The 21,451-nt window shown below is 42.0% G+C and overlaps 1 protein-coding gene across 2 annotated transcripts in view; it reads left to right on the top strand.

Annotated features, from left to right (window-relative positions):
• The window catches only part of LOC137546930 (mitogen-activated protein kinase kinase kinase 15-like), a 246,622-nt gene that overhangs the window by 114,621 nt on the left and 110,550 nt on the right, over positions 1 to 21,451 (top strand). For both annotated transcript variants that reach the window (XM_068269985.1, XM_068269986.1), the window contains 3 exons: positions 4,490 to 4,660; positions 13,641 to 13,753; positions 20,193 to 20,352. In XM_068269985.1, the coding sequence (XP_068126086.1) occupies positions 4,490 to 4,660; positions 13,641 to 13,753; positions 20,193 to 20,352 (444 nt within the window). The remainder of the gene's footprint in view (positions 1 to 4,489; positions 4,661 to 13,640; positions 13,754 to 20,192; positions 20,353 to 21,451) is intronic.

Here is a 21,451-nt window from a genome sequence, read left to right as displayed (position 1 = left end):
GCCCAGATGTTATTACAAGGAACAAGGTTATTTTCAGAAGCTTTGTGTCAGACATTTTATCATTAGTCTCAGGTGATCTGACCTGATGATGCTGCTATGAAACAAGCAGGCTTACATAAGTCTTTTGACGTCTTTGCGTCTTCCAGCGTGTGTGTGACACCAGGCTTACTGGAGGCAGCTGGCTCGGACTAGCAGTGCTTACAGAGCAAATACTCTAATTCTTTCTGCTGTACATTAGCCTATTCCCGGATACCAGGGGATCAAAAAATCATAATCTGATCTAAAAACTGATCAGTAAACTTTCCAAATCCTGTGCTGATTACTGGCACGCCTTCAAGGGGCTTTTAAGCCAAGGAGATGTGTTTACTTTTCACTAGCAAATGCGTTCTCCTCAATTCACTGTACAGTGACCTTTTCCTGTGACTGGTGGGAGGAAGTATTCATTAATGCAGACTGTGAGGTACGCACTCGTTTTATCTGGCAGTAAATGGAGAAACCGGGTTATCCTTGTAAACATACCCTAGTGAGAGCAGATAATGATGCTGGATCTATTCTTCACACACGCATTTCACCTCATGATAGAAAGCTCAGTGAATTAGCTGCCCACGTATTGTGCTGTTCGCAGATCACAAGAACCTTCATCTTCTCCTTCCTTTTGTTTGCATTTTACAGTTCTCACTCAGTGGTAGCTAATTGCTATTTACCATTGTGATTATATGTCCCTTAGACAGAGTAAATTTAACCTTTTTAATAGTCAATAAATATATTTGTTACTCACTTGAACTTCATAGTGCCACTTCCAGTCCTGTTTCTTGGAACATTAATACATTGATGATACCCAATGTGTAGCTGGAGTCCTTTCTTTTCTGGGAGACCATCCAAATACCCTCTTTATTGTGAGCTTACAGAACACATTCTCCCACTGATAGGTGTCTGTCCAAGGCTTGAAGTTCATAACTATATTATTAGTATTAATATATGCTAAACAAGGCTTCTGTTACTGCCCAAAGCAGTTGGCCAGCTTCCAACAATTTGTTTTCCACCAGGAACTGAAGTGAAAATGACATAATGAATAAAATTGCTTTATTTTTTTTACAAAATTCATTTATAAATTAATTAGTCAGGGTTTGCACATTGTAAAATCTGTCTGAGTTTCCCACTGATTGCTGGTTTTATGGGGGTTTGGGTCACAGTACTATCACATTGATTAATGGTGTCTACTGGTCTATAAAAGTTAACTTAACTTTTTTACCCATCGCAGGTTGAGCACTGTATATTTATTTTTCCACAGTAAAAAATATACCTGATCTCCCAGAATGCTCTGGGGGTAAGAATTCTACGTATCTAATAAGCTTAGGCTAAGCATCACTGGGAGGGCAGGGTTATATATGAATATACAGCAATATATAGATATATTAAGTGTTTCTGATGCTGAAATGGGAAAATTACCGTAAGAGTGTATCTTGAATAATTTACTGCATTCTACTACAAGTCCCTACAGTGCCTGTTTGAGTTCCTGTGGGCAAAAACTAGTCTTTATCAGGATACTTCGTATTGTTTAGGAGAAAAAGTGAAGCAAGGTGTGTGCACCAATGAATCATATAACAATGCTTATTTATAAAAGTATCAAAATGTATTTAATCTGCGAACAAACAATAATCACTAAAAACAAACCCCATATGTCCATCGCACCGGAACCAACTTGCACACAGGCATGCATACCTAACACCGATCACCTAGCGTGATCTCAGTCCCATGTAAATAACATCTGGAACAGAAGCTTTTCCACAGAGGCTATAATTAGCCAAGATTTGTTCCACACTATATACCAGTAGATAAATGTCCTAGTGGAGAGTCAAACACAATGGCTATCATTCATAAAGCATTCCCGCATGCGGAAATGCTAAAAACAGCCGACTTTACCGAGCACTGAGCAAAATGTGTATTCATAAAGGCTGTTTCCGCATGCGATGATGACTTTTCCGAGCAGAGCGATAAATTACCACATTGTGCGGTGATTCCATGCAGAAATGTAACAAAATGTAAATTCATAAAACTTTACGCAATCGGTATGCGGATGGGGATTACCGCTCCCCTGGATGTAGCGATAGACATGCGGAGTACATGTAAGTGAATGGGACCGACCTCCCAAGCAGCAGCAGAGAGAACACCGCATGGAGGGACTCGACCAGCTTCTCCTGTTTCCGCATGCCTACCGACAGCCTAACGCTAGCCTACAGCGGGATATCTCCGCACTCCTATCGCAACAGGCAACTTTTCTATGAATGACCACCCAGAAGGCTGAAATACCGACAGCGGTATTTTCCCGCACGGATTATAGTTACCGACATCACTTTTATGAATGATAGCCAATATGTAGCAAAGCATGTGTGTCAACTTAGAGGACACAGCAAGGCCGACAGGTTCCAAAAAGCATCCAGAAAATGTGCATCAAACAAAAGACCAGGTTCATGCATTCGAGAGCCAGCAAGGCATATTATGCAACAGTGGACAAAAGCATGCAAAGTTCATGCAGCAGTGTGCTCAGGTTAGTATGCAGATAGAGAGCCTAAATACACTTGCAGGTTCAAATTTCATACTGTACCGCTCCGGTTGCCGATGTATGTGGCTGGTACAGTGCTGTAGTCTATTGCCGCATCACTGAATCGAAGTCCATGTGGAGGATGTGCGTGGAGGCGTGCAGGCAAGCTGCACAGTTGTCCCGGTCCCCACAGCGTGGGTATCCACAGCGAGAGTCAGCACTGACAGGCGCTATGGTAGAGTACTTGGTGATGCCAAGCGCCAAGCTCACCCGAGGGGGCTTCGGCTTGTCCCAGATGGAAGCACGCTTACCCAAATGGAGGAGGGCGGCTGGGCCGCAACCAGTGGGGTCAGAAGTCAGGCACGCCGGGGAGGATACTTTTCTGATAACTACAAAGTTAATTACTAGAATAATAACATAATAAACTTTACAACACAAGGTACTGTGTAGCATTTTAAAATGCAGTTATACAAAGTAAATCCAGCTGTTACTAAATAAGGCACAAACACAAGTCATGACATTTCTGTCATTTGAGGTAATTGGCATAACTGACGAATGATCATGACTTTTCTAAGGAGTACATAAGTGGATAACTTGGATACTGTATAGCACTTTGCAATGATTAGTGGGTGCAGGTGGCATAAGTGGAAAGTATGACACAGGTGAAGGTTGTGCCCAATTAACCTTCCTAGATCAACAATACTTGATTGATTCTTCTTCTTTGAAGCTGTCATTTTGACATCTGTTTAACTGTAGGGTACTAATTTCCCCCCTCCCCAAAAGCACAATGCCCGAGTGTGGCCTTCATCTCTTCACCTACCTTTACTCTCTACATCAAATTACATTTCTAAGTTCTGCAGCTTCCACCACCACAAAATCTGTTAAATAAGCTATGGTGGGCTTTTTTCTATTTCCTTCTTCCACTGACTCAACCCAGCTGAACCTCCATGCCTGCAGGATTATAAAGATGAAAGCAGGAGCTTGCAGAAAGCTGTAGGCAGCATAGTTTTTTTTCAAAAATAGTGACATTTTAAATCACCTTAAATCACCTTAAAGGGCAGCTAAAGTTTGAAATATATGGAGGCTGCCATATTTTTTTCCTTTTAGGCCCCTTGCACACTTACACGATGTGTTGCACTGTGTTACACTTCCCTGTGGCATCCCCACTGCAAGGGCCATGCAAGTCTATCCAAATTGTGCATATCCCAACACAAATTCTGCAGTGTGCTACCGCATGATCCATGCCTACCGCAGAGATTATGTAGTAATGCAAGTCAATAGGTGACGCAGTAAGTGTGCACTACTGGAGCACAATACTACATGGCATGCATGTGTGGATAGATGGGAATCACAGTGACATACTTCCTGCTTAGCAGGGAGTACGTCACTAGCTGCAGGGGGCAAGTCTATGCATATGACCATGTGACCAAACTATGGTGCAGGGTCATATGTAGGCTGATTTCTGCAGTGTGATGAGGTGCTGGCACTGCATTGCAAAGCTAGCATTAGGTGTGCAACCAGTCTAAAACAATACCAGATGTCTGGCAGTCCTGCTGCTCTTTCTGGTCAGTAGTGTCTGAATCACACACCTGAAACAAGCATGCAGCTAATCTTATCAGATTTTTCTCAGGAACATCAGATTTGCATGCTTGTTCAGGGTCTATGGCTAAAAGTATTAGAGGCAGAGGATCAGCAGGACAGCCAGACATTTTGCATTGTTTAAAAGGAAATAAAAATGTCAGCCTCCATATCCCTCTCATTTTAGGTGTCCTTAAAGTCATAAATATTGTTCTCTGGTGCTGATGATATCAGAGAGGTATTCTTGGCAGTGTCTAATGCACTTCATTCATAATGATGGGAACCTGCCAGGAATACGTTACATTGCAGCATGTTTTTATTAACCTGCTGGATCTACTGCTGTATCATTGTCATATATTGTATTTATAGAAGGAATAACACAGGGGATCGAGAGAAAGCCCTGAATGTGATGCTTCAGGTACTTCAGGCCTGTGATCATCCAGCTCCCGACATGTTCTGTCTATGTGGACGGATCTACAAGGACACATTTCTCGATTCTGATTGTAAGGACACCAAGAGCAGAGACAGTGCTATAGAATGGTAAGACTTGTGGTTTCATTTTGCAGTTCTCACATAGACATGTATGCATTGCAGACTTAATATGTTTAGGAACTGTATAGAAAGCCAAAAGAAGAAATTGAGAGCCCACAATAGTGTAGCAGGTCAAAGTAAAGTGGGTATACTGTATGTTCTTTGTGTTAAACAATACTCACAAAGGTAGGTTACCACACAAGCAACCACTGTATAGGCAGGTGGGGAACATGAACCTGGCCCCACTCAGGTTAAAAGGTTGCTCTCTGTAGATCCGAAGAAAGGGGCAACAGCCCTCCACCAAGGGTGGACAGTATTAAATGGTAGGACAACAGAAGAGAAACAAAGTTTAAAAGGGGAGGTAGTGGTGGACTTACCTCCTCAAAAAAAAACTCAGTTTGGTAGATTTCAAATAAAAATCACTCTATTATATACTCCAATGTGCAACGCGTTTTGCAGGTATAACGGCTTCATCATGCAAAATCAAGGAGTAACTGAAATGAGCTCTGTAACAAGCCAAGCGCCTCTGCTTCTGCCATCCTGATGGGACCAGGGTTTAAAAATACTAGATTGCAGTTTGTATTAAGGTTGTAGGTTGTTTTCAAAAATGAAGGATATTAGCTTCCAAAATGGATTGCATGCAACCACATTGTGTGTTGGACCATTTCACCAGCATTGATGTTCACCCTGAAGAAATGGTCCCTGTACCTATACCAGTCAGTCAGCAAGCTTGCAAACATTTCATGCTCATAAACCTGAAATTAACACTGAAGCACTGTCAGAGAGCTACAACCTGCAGCCAGACCACAATGGCTGCTAAAACATACACACAAGAAAGGGTAACTACTGTATGCTCATTGGTGTGGCTAGTACTACAACAATAAAGCTCCACAGAGTCTTATCATGAGCTTCTGTCTAGTTCCTGCCTCTGCTCTCTGTAATTTACTACACCTACAGTATACCTAGTTTGCTGTTAGAAAAGTACACACTTTAACCGCTTCAGGATCACAGGTTTTTTCGCCTTCAGGACCAGAGCAATTTCATTCGCCAATAACTTTATTGCTACTTATCACACTGACATGATCTATATATTATTTTTTGCAGGACAAACTAGGCTTTCTCTGGGCAGTACTTTTTGCTAACCATTTTATTTATATGTATTTTGCAAGGAAGAAGTAGAAAAAAATGAAAAAAAAATCACCATTCTCAGCTTTCAGCCATTGTAGTTTAAAAATAAAATGTGATATTGATGATTAAACTGACACATTTTATTTGCTCATTTGTCCCGGGTTATTACAACGTTTAAATTGTGTCCATAGTACAAAGTATGGCGATAATATTTTAGTTGGAAATAAAGGTGTCCATTTTTCCATTTAGTGTTTTTTATATTACAATAATTATTCCAAGACTTTAATTACAAAATCCACAGTAATGACATACATATTAACAAATTCCCAAAGGTAACCACACACACACACACATATATATATATATATATATATATATATATATATATATATATATATATATATATAGGTGTAATTTTTTTTTTTTACAAGTGTCTTATTTTGGGGTGGGGAGGAAGAGGTTAAAAATATAAAAAAAAACATTTAATTACCCTATGTACTAGTGTATTTTGGATGGATTTTTACTTTTTGACCACAAGATGGCGTAAATCTAACACGGAACGAAATGTTTAAATTTTGTTTCTGGGGAGATTGTTGTTAATCAGCACTGTGAGTCATCGCAGACTCAGTGATCGGGGATGGAAGCATTCCCTGATCACGGAGGGACAGGACAGCGGCGATTGTGGACAGGAAAAGTGCGGCAATCGTGGCGGCGACGGTAAACAAATATACTGCAGACGCTTATCTACTGCAGGGGCGTAGATAAGCGTCTGCAGAATCCGGAAGTGGTAAAAGGACAACTATCACAAAAAATTGTAAAATCCATGCATGTAAATATACATCTCTTACTGAGTAAAATACACCATTACCGGTAATTAATTTTTTACATATGTTGCTGTCACTTACAGCAGGCAGTGAAAATCTGACACATTGTCAAATTTTGGCCTAGTCCATCTCCTCATAGGGGATTCTCGGTAATACCTTTACTTTTTAATAAGCCATCACTGCTAAGGATCTATACCAGGGTTTCCCAAACGATTTGGGTCCAGGGCCGGGTCAACATACTTCAGACTGCTGGGGGACAGAGTATACATAAAATTATGTGGAAGTCTTTGTGGGCCAGACAGTGAAGCATACCCCGGTGACAATCTGCAGTCCAATTGGACAGCAGTGTCACCTGATGTGGAATTTGATTGAAAACCAGCGAATGACTGCTTTCTGACTTCCATGTGGATGGGTGGTGCCAGCACTGCTATTCTATATGCGGACTACAAAAAATTAAAGATGTAGCTGACCGCATCTATAAGTAATACATTTTGTGTGTGGGGCCGGTAAAAAAGGCTCAGGGGGCAACATTCGGCCCACGGACCTTAGTTTGAGGACCACTGATCTATACAAAGATGCAAAACAAACAGAAGTAATGACCCTTTGTACTTTCCAGCATTCAACCCCTACCGGTTATCTTAAGCTGATTTGGCTTCTATTTAATTTTCAGTAAATTGGGCTGAATTTGACAAACTGTTCAGCAAGTTCATTAAAAGTACTTAGATAAAAATCAAGTTTTTTAACACTCAAACACAGAAGAGGACTACAGACAAATTTCTTACTATGGTTAGTACTACATGTACCTATTTCTATTTCATCGTGCCACATGTCACTTCAGGTACGGTTTAAATTGAAAATAAAAATATTAGACACAACGAAAATGAAAATATTAGACTCCTTGGGCCATATGCAAATAACTTTTATTCCTAAGTTTTCTCCTAGGGGATACATTTTCATCTTCTATTTAGAATAACTTTTCAGCAGTTTGTAACTGAAAAAGTATCATAAAGTAGGTGAAAACGTACTATCAACACTATTTTAAATATTTTCTTGCCTGCTGGTGATTTAAAAGGCATTTTATTGGCAAGATTTAAAATATCACATAGGAGAAAACTCAGAAGAATAAATGAATTGCATACCGGCCCATATATGTTAGTACTTCACATACAATTAAAGAACACCCGAGGTGAAAATAAACTAATGAAATAAACAATTGTATCTATTCTGCTTCTCCTAAAAATGACTTTTTAAGACATTCCACAGTTTTATTTTATTTTTATTTATATAGCGCCAACATATTCCACAGCGCTTTACAAAACACAGTGAGACAACACAGGGAACACAACAGGTACAACCAATAAATATACAGTTGTGTTCAAAATTATTCAACCCCCAATGCTGTAAAGGGTTTTAGGGAATTTAGTGTACATTTGTAATTGTGTTCAGAATGAAATCTTACAAGGACTTTTTAAAGAACCAGATGCAACTAAAATGACATCAATTGTTTTTGTAATACAGTATTAAATATTTTTTTTGTGATTTCTTCATTGACACAATTATTCAACCCCTTAAAAACTACCACTCTTAAGAACAGAGGTTCATTCAAGTTTTTTTCGATCAGGTTTTGAAAACACCTGTGGATGTTATCGAGCAGCAACTTTTATTATTCCATAGCAGCTAAAAGCACACAACGTTTTGGCACGAGGCCTTTGTCAAATGTTACCAAATACAACCAGTGTTCACATATATATGACAAACAAAGTGAAGGACACACCCAAAAAGACTGGGCGGGCACAAAACTTAGTAAAAGAGAGATCACAGCCAGTAATTTAAAGAGACAGTACAATATAAATCCTAAGATCAGTTACAAAAAGCATCTTAAACTAAAATCGTCTATTAGTCCATTGGAGTAAGAGTACTTAGCTTATCAATCCATCTGCTTTCACGTCTCAACAGAGAAGTCTGTCCATCAATGGTAGCACCCGTGATCACCTTCTCAAGAACACACCAACGCAGGTCACTTACAGTGTGGTCACATTCGAAAAAATGTTTACCTACGGGAGAGTACATTTTTTTGTCAGGATCATTAATGTACTTCCTATACAATCTAATGTCACTGCGATGTTCATTAATTTGCATGCGTACTTCCCACGTGGTTTGTCCTACGTAGCCCATGCCACACGGGCATTTCAATAAATACACTGCATTGGTGGTTACACAAGAACATTTTCCATTGACTTTGATTTTTGTTCCCCTCATAGGGTGACATATATTATCACCCTTAATGATGCTGGAACAATTTTGACAGCTGAGACATGGGAACGTCCCCAACTTTTTTGGTAAAAAGGTATCCCTTGAAAGTGTGGTGTGCTTTAAATCCGCTCTTACCAGCATATCTCTAATACTCTTGCCCCTCCTATATACAAATGATGAACAAAATTGTTCCAGCATCATTAAGGGTAGGCTACGTAGGACAAACCACGCGGGAAGTACGCGTGCGAATTAATGAAAATCGCAGTGACATTAGATTGTATAGGAAGTACATTAAAGTGAACCTTAAGTCTAAAAAAATGAGTTTTACTCACCTGGGGCTTTCCTCAGCCCCCCTGCAGCTGATTGGTGCCCTCACCGTGTCCCTCCGATCCTCCTGTCCCCGCAGGCGGCCACTTCCGGTGTCGCCGTCACCGGCTGTCAGGCTGGGAACGTGAGTAATTCTTCGCGTTCCCATCCACAATATCTCCCCCTATGCTGCTATTGCGGCTAGAAAAGCGAGCATGAGAGGAGTTGATCAGCTTAGAGGCCAGGAGAATTTCTTGGGAGGAGCGAAGGTTGCGGGAGGGACAATATCTAGAGATTAGTGAGGAGATGTATGGAAGGGACAACTCGTGAAGGGCTTTGCATGTTAGAGTCAGGAGTTTGAACTGGATCCTCTGGGTAATTCGTAGCCAGTGGAGGGAACGGCACAGTGGGGCTGCATCAGAGGAGTGTGTGGAAAGGTGAATGAGGCGTGCAGCTGAATTTAGAAGGAATTGGAGAGGTGCTAGCCTGTTTTTTTTTGGTAGACCACAGAGCAGGGTGGTGCAGTAGGCTAGACGGGAGATGATTAAGGCGTGTACAAGCATTTTGGTGGCCTCTTGTGTGAGGAAGGGACGGATATGGAATATATTTTTGAGCAGGAAATAGCAGGCGGTGGTTATTGAGGCAATGTGAGGTTTAAAGGAGAACTCTGAGTCAAGTATAACTCCCCAAGCAGCGGGCCTTAGAGGTCGAGGTTATTGGGGTGTTGTCTACAGTTATGGTTGCAATTGGTGGGGGTGTAGATTGTGATTGTGGAAAAATCACAATTTCTGTTTTACTCATGTTGAGTTTGAGGAAGCAGGAGGACATGAATGCAGAAACTGCACGTAGACAGTCTGGGACTCTGGATAGTAGTGAGGAAAGGTCAGGGGCTGAGAGATAGATTTGGGTATCATCCGCATAGAGGTGATACTGGAAACCAGAAGAGTTAATTAGTTGTCCCAGGCCACGAGCGTAGATTGAGAAAAGAAGTGGCCCAAGAACTGAGCCTTGAGGTACACCAATAGACAGTGGACGTGGGGAGGAGTTAGTGTTAGAAAAGGAGACAGTGTAAGAGCGTCCAGAGAGATAAGACGAGATCCAGGAATGTGCTTGGCCTTTGATTCCTAAAGATGACAGCGTCTGGAGAAGCAGAGCATGATCTTCCATGTCAAAGGCAGAGGAAAGGTCAAGGAGTATTAGAATGGAGAACTGACCTTTGGATCTAGCTACCAGTAGGTCATTAGCAACTTTGGTGAGGACAGTTTCAGTGGAGTGGTGTGTGCGGAATCCAGATTGAAAGGGGTCAAGTAAAGAGTAGGTAGAGAGAAAAGCAGACAATTCTGAATGGATGTGACGTTCCGGCAGTTTAGAAGCAAAGGGGAGAAGTGAGACAGGACAGTAATTAGATAGAGAAGTTGGATCAAGAGAGGGTTTTTTAAAAAATGGTGTGATGATGGCTTGTTTGAATAAGGAAAAGAAAGTGCCAGTGGAGATAGAAAGGTGGAATAGAGTTGTTAAAGCCCAATCTACATGATACGATTCTTTGTGCGATTCAATTACGATTCTATTTACGATTCGATTACATCCAACATGTCCGATCCTGATTTGATTCGAGTCTATTCGATTTGCCATTGCAAAACAATGGCAAATCGAATAGAATCAAATCTGGATCGGACATGTTGGATTTAATTGAATCGTAAATGAATCGCACAAAGAATCGTATCGTGTAGATGGGGCTTTAGAGCGGGATTAAAGGAGGAGGAAAGCTGGGGGATTAGATGAGAGGGAATGGGGTCCAGGGCACAGGTAGTGAGATGTGCTTTGGAGATTAGCGAGGAAATATGCTGTTCAGTGAGTGTGGTGAAAGATGTTAGAGTGGTCTTGTGGAGTGGGGGATAGGCAATTAGAAGTGAGTGAGGGTGCAGGCAGACAGAAGGAATTTACAGGTGATGGTTGAGCTGGTAAAGAGAATTGCGTGTTGAAGCCACTACGTATTGCATCAATCTTGCTTGTGAAGTATGATGCAAAGTCGTCGGCTGACAGACATGTGGTAGGGGGAGGAGGTGGAGGCCAAAGTAGGGAGTTAAAGGTGTTGAACAATTGTTTTGGGTGGTGGGACTGTAAGGAAATGAGCGAGGAGAAATAAGACTGCTTGGCAGATGTGAGGGCGTCCCTGCGCTCCTGCATAGTTTGTTTATAGGGATGAAAGTCCTCTATAGCAGTGCTCTTTCTCCAGCACCTTTCCGCCACCCTGGAGCGCCTTTTCAGCTGTTTGATTGGTTCAGTGAGCTAGGGTTGCCGGTTGGTTCGACGGGGGCGGGCGGTGGTGAGTGGGGCAGCTAAATTCATGGCAGAGGAGACTACACTAAATAAGTAACTGGATGCTGCCTTAGGGTCAGTGTAGGAAGACAGGGTCCTTAGAGGTTGCAAAGCCTCAGTCAGGGAATTCAGATCCAAGTTTCGGTAGTTCCTGCGCAGGTCCGTATGGTGTATTGTTGGAGGAGGTGACGGACGGTAGAGAAGAATTGATTGTGAAGGTGAGAAGGTTGTGGTCTGAGAGGAGAATCAGAGTGTTATGGAAGCTTGAAATAGAACAGAGGCGGGTAAAGACAAGGTCAAGAGTGTGGCCATCTTTGTGGGTGGAAGTGGTGGACCATTGGGAAAGGTCAAACGAGGAGGTGAGAGAGAGAGAGCAGTTTTGTGGCAGTAGGGCAATTAAGTGTCAATGGGTATATTGAAATCCCCAAATTTTATATTTAAATCTACTTTTTAAGTTTTTACTGTTTTATTGCTTTTGCTCAATTAACATGTATAAATACATCAGAGGGCAATATAATAGCTTGGCGGATGAGCTTTTTGTCCCTAGGCCTTCTCAAAGGACTAGAGGACATGATCTGCGCATGGAGGAAAAATGTTTTAGCCATTTATTTAGGAAAGGGTTCTTTACAGTAAGAGTGATTAAGATGTGGAATGCATTGCCACAGGAAGTCGTTATGGCAAACTCTATACCTGCATTTAAAGGGGGCTTAGATGCTTTCCTTGCGTTGAAAGACATCCATGGCTACAATTACTAGGTTATGCCTAATGATGTTGATCCAGGGATTTTATCTGATTGTCATCTGGAGTCAGGAAGGAATTTTTCCCTTTTGGGGCTAATTGGACCATGCGTTGTGGGGGGGTTTTCGCCTTCCTCTGGATCAACAGGGGTATGTGGGGGACGGGCTGGAGTTGTACTTTGTACTGGTTGAACTCGATGGACGTATGTCTTTTTTCAACCAAAATAACTATGTAACTATGTAACTATATGACACGTTCATTGAAGTATGTCAGAGCTAAAATCTATGAACTATTGATCCTTTTTATCTCTTTCCTGCTCTCAGAAGCCATTTTCTGTAAGGAAAGTGTTTTATAGTTTCTTATCAGTAAGGGTCACAATGTTGTCTGATCCAGTCCTGACTCAGACAGGAACTGGCACTTACATACCTGATGTTTAACTCTTCCAGGCAGAGAAAGTAAAAAAGGAACACAGCATAGTTATTTGTGTGCTAGACCCTGTACATACACATGTCTATCTCATCATGTCACCTCGGGTACCGTTCAATTATCTCATAAGTTTATTTTCAGTTGAGGGTTGTTTTAACCTCCTGAGCGGTATGGACGAGCTCAGCTCGTCCATCACCGCCGGAGGCTGCCGCTCAGGCCCTGCTGGGCCGATTTTCTTCAAATAAAGTGCAGCACACGCAGCCGGCACTTTGCCAGCCGCGTGTGCTGCCTGATCGCCGCCGCTCTGCGGCGATTCGCCGCGAGCAGCGGCGAAAGAGGGCCCCCCTAGCCGCCTGAGCCCTGCGCAGCCGGAACAAAAAGTTCCGGCCAGCGCTAAGGGCTGGATCGGAGGCGGCTGACGTCAGGACGTCGGCTGACGTCCATGACGTCACTCCGCTCGTCGCTATGGCGACGATCTAAGCAAAACAAGGAAGGCCGCTCATTGCGGCCTTCCTTGTTTATTCTGGGCGCCGGAGGCGATCGGAAGAACGCCTCCGGAGCGCCCTCTAGTGGGCTTTCATGCAGCCAACTTTCAGTTGGCTGCATGAAATAGTTTTTTTTTAATTAAAAAAAAACCCTCCCGCAGCCTCCCTGGCGATCTCAATAGAACGCCGGGGAGGTTAATACATGAACAAGGTTCTGAGAAACAACCTTCCATATCTATTGCATACATTGTTCTAACAATCACACTACTTGCATCAGATATAGATTTGTGTGTATCCACAAATTAACTGTAGTTCTGGTATTTAGTTTGATCCTGATCTCATTTCAGTCTCTAGTTTATACACAGATATTTACTTCTTTAGATAGCAGATTTTATTTTGATCCATTTTTAACTTGATCACAGTATGCATTTTTAAATTGCAGTTAATTATATTTTGTTAATTGATTCATGTTAAGGTCAAACTACTGAATAAGAACATTATTCCTACCAGGTATCGCAAAGGTTTTGAGCTCCAGCCATCCTTATATTCTGGAATTAATCTCGCTGTTTTACTTATTGTTGCTGGGCAGCAGTTTGAAACATCTATAGAACTGAGGAAAATAGGTAAATATTGGACTTATTAAAATATTTGTGCTGTCAGTGCTATTAGGCTTGAAGGAATTATGGCTGATTACCTCCATTGTGATTTTAAGTACATGGAGTTCTGCAGAAATATGGTTTGTGTATGCAATGTATTTACACACAGAAGAAGTGCATTATGTTTTTTTAAGTAAATGTGCCACTTCCTGCACCAAAATACACTAGGGTCTGCACCACACTGAGAATACATAGTACATGCAGCACAGGTGGTTCTCGGTGCTTCTCATTCTAATTCTAGGGGTATCTAATTTAGAGGTATCGAAATCAAATACAAAGTGGTTCAAAATTGAACACAGGGACTAAGTCACAGACCAATCCTCAATGTCTAGTCGCCACCTCCCTCCCTTATAAGTATCCCTGGTGTCTAATGCCTCCTCCCTTCCCTATACTGTTCCCTGATGTCTAATGGTCATCCCTCCCCTATGCATTTCCCTAGAGTTTAGAGGTCCGCCCTTCCCTATAGAGTTCCCTGGTGTCTAGTGTCCTCATCCTTTACATATACAATTATTTGGTGTCTAGTGACCCCCCCCCCCCACACACACACACACCCCATATTGCTTTCCTGGTGTCATAGGGCTTCACCTCCAATATAGCTTCCCTGGTGGTCTATAGTGGGACAAATATAATGCAAAGTGGGGAAACCATTTGTTGGTTGACCCGCAAGGCCAGAGTTTGACGTGTATGCATTTGAAGATAAGTAATCTGGCCATCATGTCCTTTCTGAACTGACTAACCAACCAGTTTCTGCTTTGTCAGTAAAAGGTCCCACCCCTATTCTATCAGTGTTTCCAGTAGTTGCTGCACGGATCATGTGAATCTTCCCTGAGCTCCACCTGTCAGCATTCTTATGCACAGTATAAACAGCTTGGCTTTTGTATATTTACTTCTGACTTAAAGGAATACTATCAATTCACATATTTTTTTTCAATTGACACAGGAATTGTTTGGGAAGTGCTGCTAAGTACTGGTGTATACATTTTAGTAGCAACTTCTTTGTTTACTGTTATCAAAATACATTCAAACTTTACTGACGCCAAAACTGACGGCTGACTGAGCCATGAGGAGAGGGGAAATTCCCCTCACACTTGATCAGTTAACTCTATGTGTAGCTCTGTGTGTGACAGAGAAGAGAGCTCCCAACAGCTGCAGCTCCTGTGTCCTGTGTTTTTGACTGACGTGTCTGAAGAGAGCAGAGGAAATGTAACTAATTCTCACAGCTTTTTCATACTGTTTTTGCTTTCAGAGTTTGATATGTTTGATATTTGCTTTCTGTAGTGCTGTGCATTGAAGCAGACACCCCTTCTGCAATTGATTTGTCCCAATATAGGCTAAATCCTACCCTCAATAAATTACAGCTTTTGCCTCTGATATTTAACATGAAAAGTAGGAAAATGTTTACACAGCTACTTAGACATTATTTGCACACTGTCATTTTAGAACACTTGGGTATCGATAGTATTCCTTTAATGTGTTATCAGAATAACAGTGGTAGGTGGTACTGTGTTATCTTTAGATGGCAGAAAAGTAAAACAAGTATTTCTGTTCCAGTGAATATATTTAACTGGCACTTTAAATACAAATCAAGCTTTTGAAAGTAGAAATATTTGCCTCCCTCAAGCAGGGTGTTATACATAGAACTAACACATAGTAATGTTATAGTGCACACAAGTAACATGTACTATGCATAGATGATATAGAGATGACATAGTGCATAGATGAATAAGCAAACTGCGGTTTCGGTCTTGCAGTGAATCGGCCCTATTCTCTCTTAGATTCTTGTCATCCTGGCACACAAGTACACCATGTGGTTTGGTTTAGGTGAAAATTAGTAAGTAAAACCCAGGAGGCAATTGAGTGGGAATAAATTGGGCAAGAAACATGGGAATCTCCCTCTGCTTGGCTAATAACCTCTCCCCACAAGCACCCCTTGCCCCAACATCCGGTCCTAAGAGATCACACCACAGAGCTTAAAGTAGATCCGAGATAAACTTTTACTCATTGCATAATTTAGTTCCTTTCATATAGTTTATAGGGCTTTCCAAAAGCCAAATACTTTTTTTGTTTTTGTTTTAACCACTTCACAGCTCCAGTACAGTATATCTACTCCCCTGCAGACTTCATCTAACCGCCCAGGGGAGTAAATATACGTACTCCCGCTGCTACCACTGCTGAAAGCGCTCCCGCTTATTTGTGCGCTCGTTCATGTTGCCATCTGCCCGCCAGGAGATCAATGAATGAGAAAGCAATTCCTAATCATTGATCTAAGTCCCCGTAGCAATTATCGGCGCCTTTTATGAGAAGCTGCGCGATCATTCTAAAAAATAAAAGTTTCCCATCTTCAGTACACTTCCTGTAAGCATACATATTTCGCTTACAGGACATATAACAAAAAAAAGACTGAGGCCATCTTTTGGCCAAATAGTAAAACTACATCTAAAAGTACTTTTTTTAAATGCAAAGACCTGTTTTTACATTTTAAATTAACCCCTTACCTCCCACACTCCCCAATAGTTACCAACATTTATTTTTTTTGTAAAAAAATACAATGAAATAAATTTACAATTATAAAAAATGCATTAATAGTTTTCTTAGGGACTGAACTTTTTCAATATGTATGTCAAGACGGTATAATACAGTTACTTTATAAATTATGGCCTTTTTATTAATGATGGATGCAAAACTGAAAAAAAATGCATCTTTATTTCCTAATAAAATATTGGCACCAGACATTGTGATAGGGACATCATTTAAATGGTGTAATAACCGGTACAAATGGGCACATTAATTACGTGGATTTTAATTACGGTAGCATGCATTATTTAAAAATTATAATGGCCGAAAACTGAAAAATAAGGATTTTTTTCCAATTTTTTTCTTATTTTTCCATTAAAAAACATTTATAATAAAAAAATTCTTGGCATAATGTACCACCCAAAGTAAGCCTAATTAGTGATAAAAAAAAAACACATTTAACACATTTCATTCTGATAAGTAGAGATAAAGTTATTGGCAAATGAATGGAAGGAGCTGAAAGGTGAAAATTGCTTGGATGCTGAAGGGGTAAAACCCCTCAGTTGTGAAGTGGTTAATACTCAAATTCCCTATAAGCTAAACAAGCCTCGCCCACAGCTTTTCAGCGTGCCTTGGCATTTTCAGACAGTAGCAAGGGCTTACAGGAGCTCAGTCTGGGCAGGAGGAGGGGGAGGTGTTACTAATCATTGATTTCAGAGGCAGAGGGGAGGAGGGAGGAGGCGCGGGGACTGGATTTACAGACAGGCAAGCTGATAGCATCTCCAGCCCTAGCCTGTGACAATGTGACAAAAAGAACATGGCTGCCCTCATTGTTTCACACTAATAAATAATCATAAACTTTTGCAGCTAGATATGCTGTGTAAACTATCTAAACTTTAGATAAGATATATAGACAAGTTACTTGTTATAGTTAGTTTTTAATCTCGGATCCGCTTTAATTGTTGGGAAACACCTTTGCATGAATTCATGATGCAGCTGGAAGGGAACAAGAAGAGTCTGAAGTGATTGTTTAAAAATTAAATCAGCAGTGAATGAGAGGCCTGCAAAAGGAGGAATTAAATCAGCAAACACAAAGGCACATGGAGCAGCTTTGCAACGTGAATAAGCATCACTTAGCTGAGAAAGGGAAAGTGGTTATTCAAAGAGATTCATGGCAAGACAGCCAGTTTCAGTTCAGAGAGAGATTAGCAGGTGATGATTTACTGTACTGAATAGACAATTATATGTGCATCTAGGACTTGTATTAAAGTTGTCTGCAGAACAGCGCTGTAATCCTTCCAGCAAGTAACAAAAGTATTTTTTTGCTGTCTGTTCCTTTCCTGTGGGGTGTCCCCTGACTAGTCATTTATGGTTACACAAATGTAATCCATTAGGATTTCCTCCTAATGAAGACCCAAAGAAAAGTAAAGGTGTTGCAGACTTTCTCTGCCTCACCCCCAGGGCGCCCACCTCTTACTGGGCATCGGAGGGTGTACATGGTATGGAGATGGGGGGGCTTTGTCATGCCTCTCTTCCAGAGCCTGCCCACATTATGTACCATGTGGGCTTGTATAGCTCCGAATTCTGGCTATACCAGCCTGCGTGAGTGACAAGGGGTTTGTAGAGACTTGGGAGAGGGGACCCACATCATTTTTTTATGTAAATAAAAAGGTATATTTGCCAGGGAGCTTTATACAGCTGGCACTGCATCTGTACAGTTGCTCCAACACTATGAAATGCCCTACCTCTCCCCATTAGGGTTTCCCCTCCTTCAACATCTTCAATATTTAGAGGTGACATACAGCAATAAGACAATACAGCAATACATGCAAACCAGATCACACAGCACACTATGAGTACAAGGTAATGCTTAGTCAGTCACTGGATGGGAGAATGGAGATTAGGCAAGTGGAGTTCACTCAGATATAAAGGATGGGTGTACGGTAATGAAGGTGCATGATCAGGTAATGAGACATAAGGAGGAGGATCCTGACGAAGGCTTACAAACTAAAGTGAGAGGTGGGGACACAAAAGGTAGGGGACCAGAGTTCAGCTGCGGTTTTAGAGCACAAGTGAGGGGGTTAGGCCAGAGTGAACAGGTGAGTTTTGAGGGCCTTCTTGAAGATGTTGAAGGAGGGGGAAACCCTAATGGGGGGAGGTAGGGAGTTCCATAGTGTTGGAACAGCTCTTGAGAAGTCCTGGAGGTGTACATGGTATTGGGTGATGCGGGAGGCAGTCAGGCGAAATTCATTGGAGGAGCGGAGGGAGTGGCTAGGTGTGTACCTCTGAGTAAGATTGGAAATGTAGGTTGGACAGGTTTTGTGGACAGATTTGTAGGCCAGACAAAGTATCTTGAATCTGATTCTGGACTGGACAGGAAGCCAGTGGAGGGATTTGCAGAGGGGAGCCACTGTTTTGGAGCGATTGGAGGAGTGGATAATTCTGGCTTCTGTGTTCATGACGGACTGCAGCGGGACAATTCGAGTCATAGGGAGACCAGATAGAAGGGCATTTCAGTAGTCAAGGCGGGAAATTATGAGTGCATGGATGAGGAGTTTGGTGGTGACAGAGGTCAGGAAAGGGTGGATCTTGCAGATGTTACGGAAGTGGAAGTTGCAGGACTTTGTGAGGTTTTGGATATAAGGGGTGAAGAATAGTGCGGAGTCCAGGGTGACACCCAGACAGCGGGCTTGAGGGGTAGGGCAAATGGTAGTGTGGTTAACAGTGACATTCACATCTGGGAGGGTCAGGGTGACCGGGGTGGAAAGATCATAAATTCAGTTTTGTCCAGATTTAGTTTCAGGAACCTAGCAGACATCTAGGAGGAGAAGGCTGATAGGCAGGAGGAGACCTTGTCCATAATAGTGGGGGATAGGTCAGGGGTGTGGAGGTAGATCTGGGGGTCATCTGCATACAGATGATAGTTAAAACCCATGGAGGAGATAACCTTGCCAATGGAGAATGTGTATAGGGAGAACAGTAGGGAGCCATGGACCGAGCCTTGGGGGACTCCTACCGAGAGGTGGTTGGGGTGGATGAGGACTCATTGAAGGAGGTTGTCAAGGTGCGGTTGGAGAGGTAGGATGAGAGGCAGGCAAGGGCGAGGTCATGAATGCCCATGGACTGGAGGGACTGGAGGAGTAGGGGATGGTTCACTGTGTCAAAAGCTGCTGAAAGGTCAAGGAGGAGGAGAATGGAGTAATTACCTTCAGCTTTAGCTAAGGCGAGGTCATTGACCACTTTGGTGAGAGCTGGTTGAGTGGCCAGGCCAAAATCCAGATTGCAGCGGGTCTAGCAGGGAGTTGGCATTGAGGTACTGGGTCAGGCGTTTGTGAACCAGACGCTCAAGGAGTTTTGGTTTTGGGATATATGTAAAGTTTCAATATCAATGGGTAGTTCTGTAATTTAAAAATGTCCCCTTGTACCCACTATTCTCCTAAACATACCTATCTGGTGCTTTAGCGTGTATGGGCGCTTTGCTATTAACCACTAAAGTCAGCGTCCATGACTTCTATGTATTTTGTCCTGAAACCTGAGGGAAAATTTGTGAAAATGTAAAAGGCGAAGTTTAAAGCAAAATATCTGGCAATTCTGCAAAGAAGTTTGGTAAAGGAAAATAATAATAATACGCAATGAAATTGACCTTTAAAACTTCACATGCTCAATCCCAACTGCCAATCTTTTCATCCACCCCCATCTCCTTTCTGCATCTGACCTTACATTTTTCCGTTCCCCCATCCATTCTTCCAAGTCATACAACATCCATCCATCTTTCTGCACTCCATTTCTATTTTATGCATCCATTCTTATTTATAAAAAAATAAATAAAAAACCAAAGAAATTGTTACAATGCAGTCTATATAGTGGAAGTATTCATTTTACTGTGTTTTAGGTGTTCGGCTGAATAGCCTTCTGGGAAGGAAGGGCAGTTTGGAAAAAATGAACAATTATTGGGATGTGGGTCAGTTCTTCACCGTGAGCATGCTGGCCAGTGACATTGGGAAAGCCGTGCAAGCAGCTGAACGTCTTTTTAAACTGAAACCACCAGTATGGTAAGATTGTTGTTTCTTCAATGGGCACACATGCTGTAGGTAATTAGTCTTCTTAGGACAAGTACCGTTAGCTCATAGTGGCTACAAAATGTGACACTAATAAAAGGTATGTTAATCGGCAGTTGCTGCATCTCATTTTGCATTTTGCAAATGTGGCAGTGTTGTGTTCACTAGTTCTTCCATCCACTGACTATTTCCATTTTAAAATCAGTTCACTTGTCCAGAGATTCCAACAATCTTCATCTTTCAAAGTTACAATATAGAGTTACTTCTCATGACTGGCATTTCCTCTTAAAGTGGAGCTGAACTTATAATAATAACAACTTATAATAAGCGGTTCTCTGCCAGGAGAGAGCTTTACTATAGTCCGACTGGGTCCCGACTGGAGAGAAACTGTCACTTGCTTACCTGAATGTGTATTTAAGGATCCCTCCTACCGGTTGCAGCAGAGCTGTAGCAGAGCAGTTTTGAGATTTCTGCCTGCATTTGGTTTCTTGGTTTTGTTTGCATTTGCTGTGAGAGTCTTTGCTGTTTGCAAACACACTGCACTTCAGAGTAGCCCAGGATGTTGTCATGAATCCATCCATGGCTGGCTGCAGTTGTACTGCAGTCAGACAGTCGTGGATTTCTTACATGCATGTGGTTGCATAATATGGCATGCATTTGTAATGAGCGTTCTGTCCATTCCCAGAGAGCTTGCAGCTTTCAATCAGTGTAGCACAGGATTGCATGATTACCATTCCGCTGTATGGGAATTTGCATGTCAGTTTCCAGTGGCTGATGTCCACATAAAAGCCTGCCTCTCATTCCAGACCTTGCCCGACATAGCGTTCAGCTTACCTGAGTTGTCGCTGGGTCCATGCTGAGAAAGTTGTATTTTGTATCGCCTTGCTTTGCATTGCCTTGCCTGTCTGGACAGTCACTGTACCAGCGGGGGCACAGTGGAGTCTTACCACCCTGCTAGCTGGGGACTGCCTTCACCACGTTGGTGACTGGTAGTTATCTTGCCTGCTCTGTTCTTGAGGATGTGACTATAGCAGCAGTTGCTATTAGTTGTGCTCCTGCCTGTTAGTCTTGTCTGTGTCAGTGTGGATGTTTG

The sequence above is a fragment of the Hyperolius riggenbachi genome, chromosome 2, assembly GCF_040937935.1.
Source record: "Hyperolius riggenbachi isolate aHypRig1 chromosome 2, aHypRig1.pri, whole genome shotgun sequence".
Taxonomy (NCBI): domain Eukaryota; kingdom Metazoa; phylum Chordata; class Amphibia; order Anura; family Hyperoliidae; genus Hyperolius; species Hyperolius riggenbachi.
Note: the sequence above shows the minus strand (reverse complement) of the source record. Positions and strands in the feature narration are given on the sequence as shown.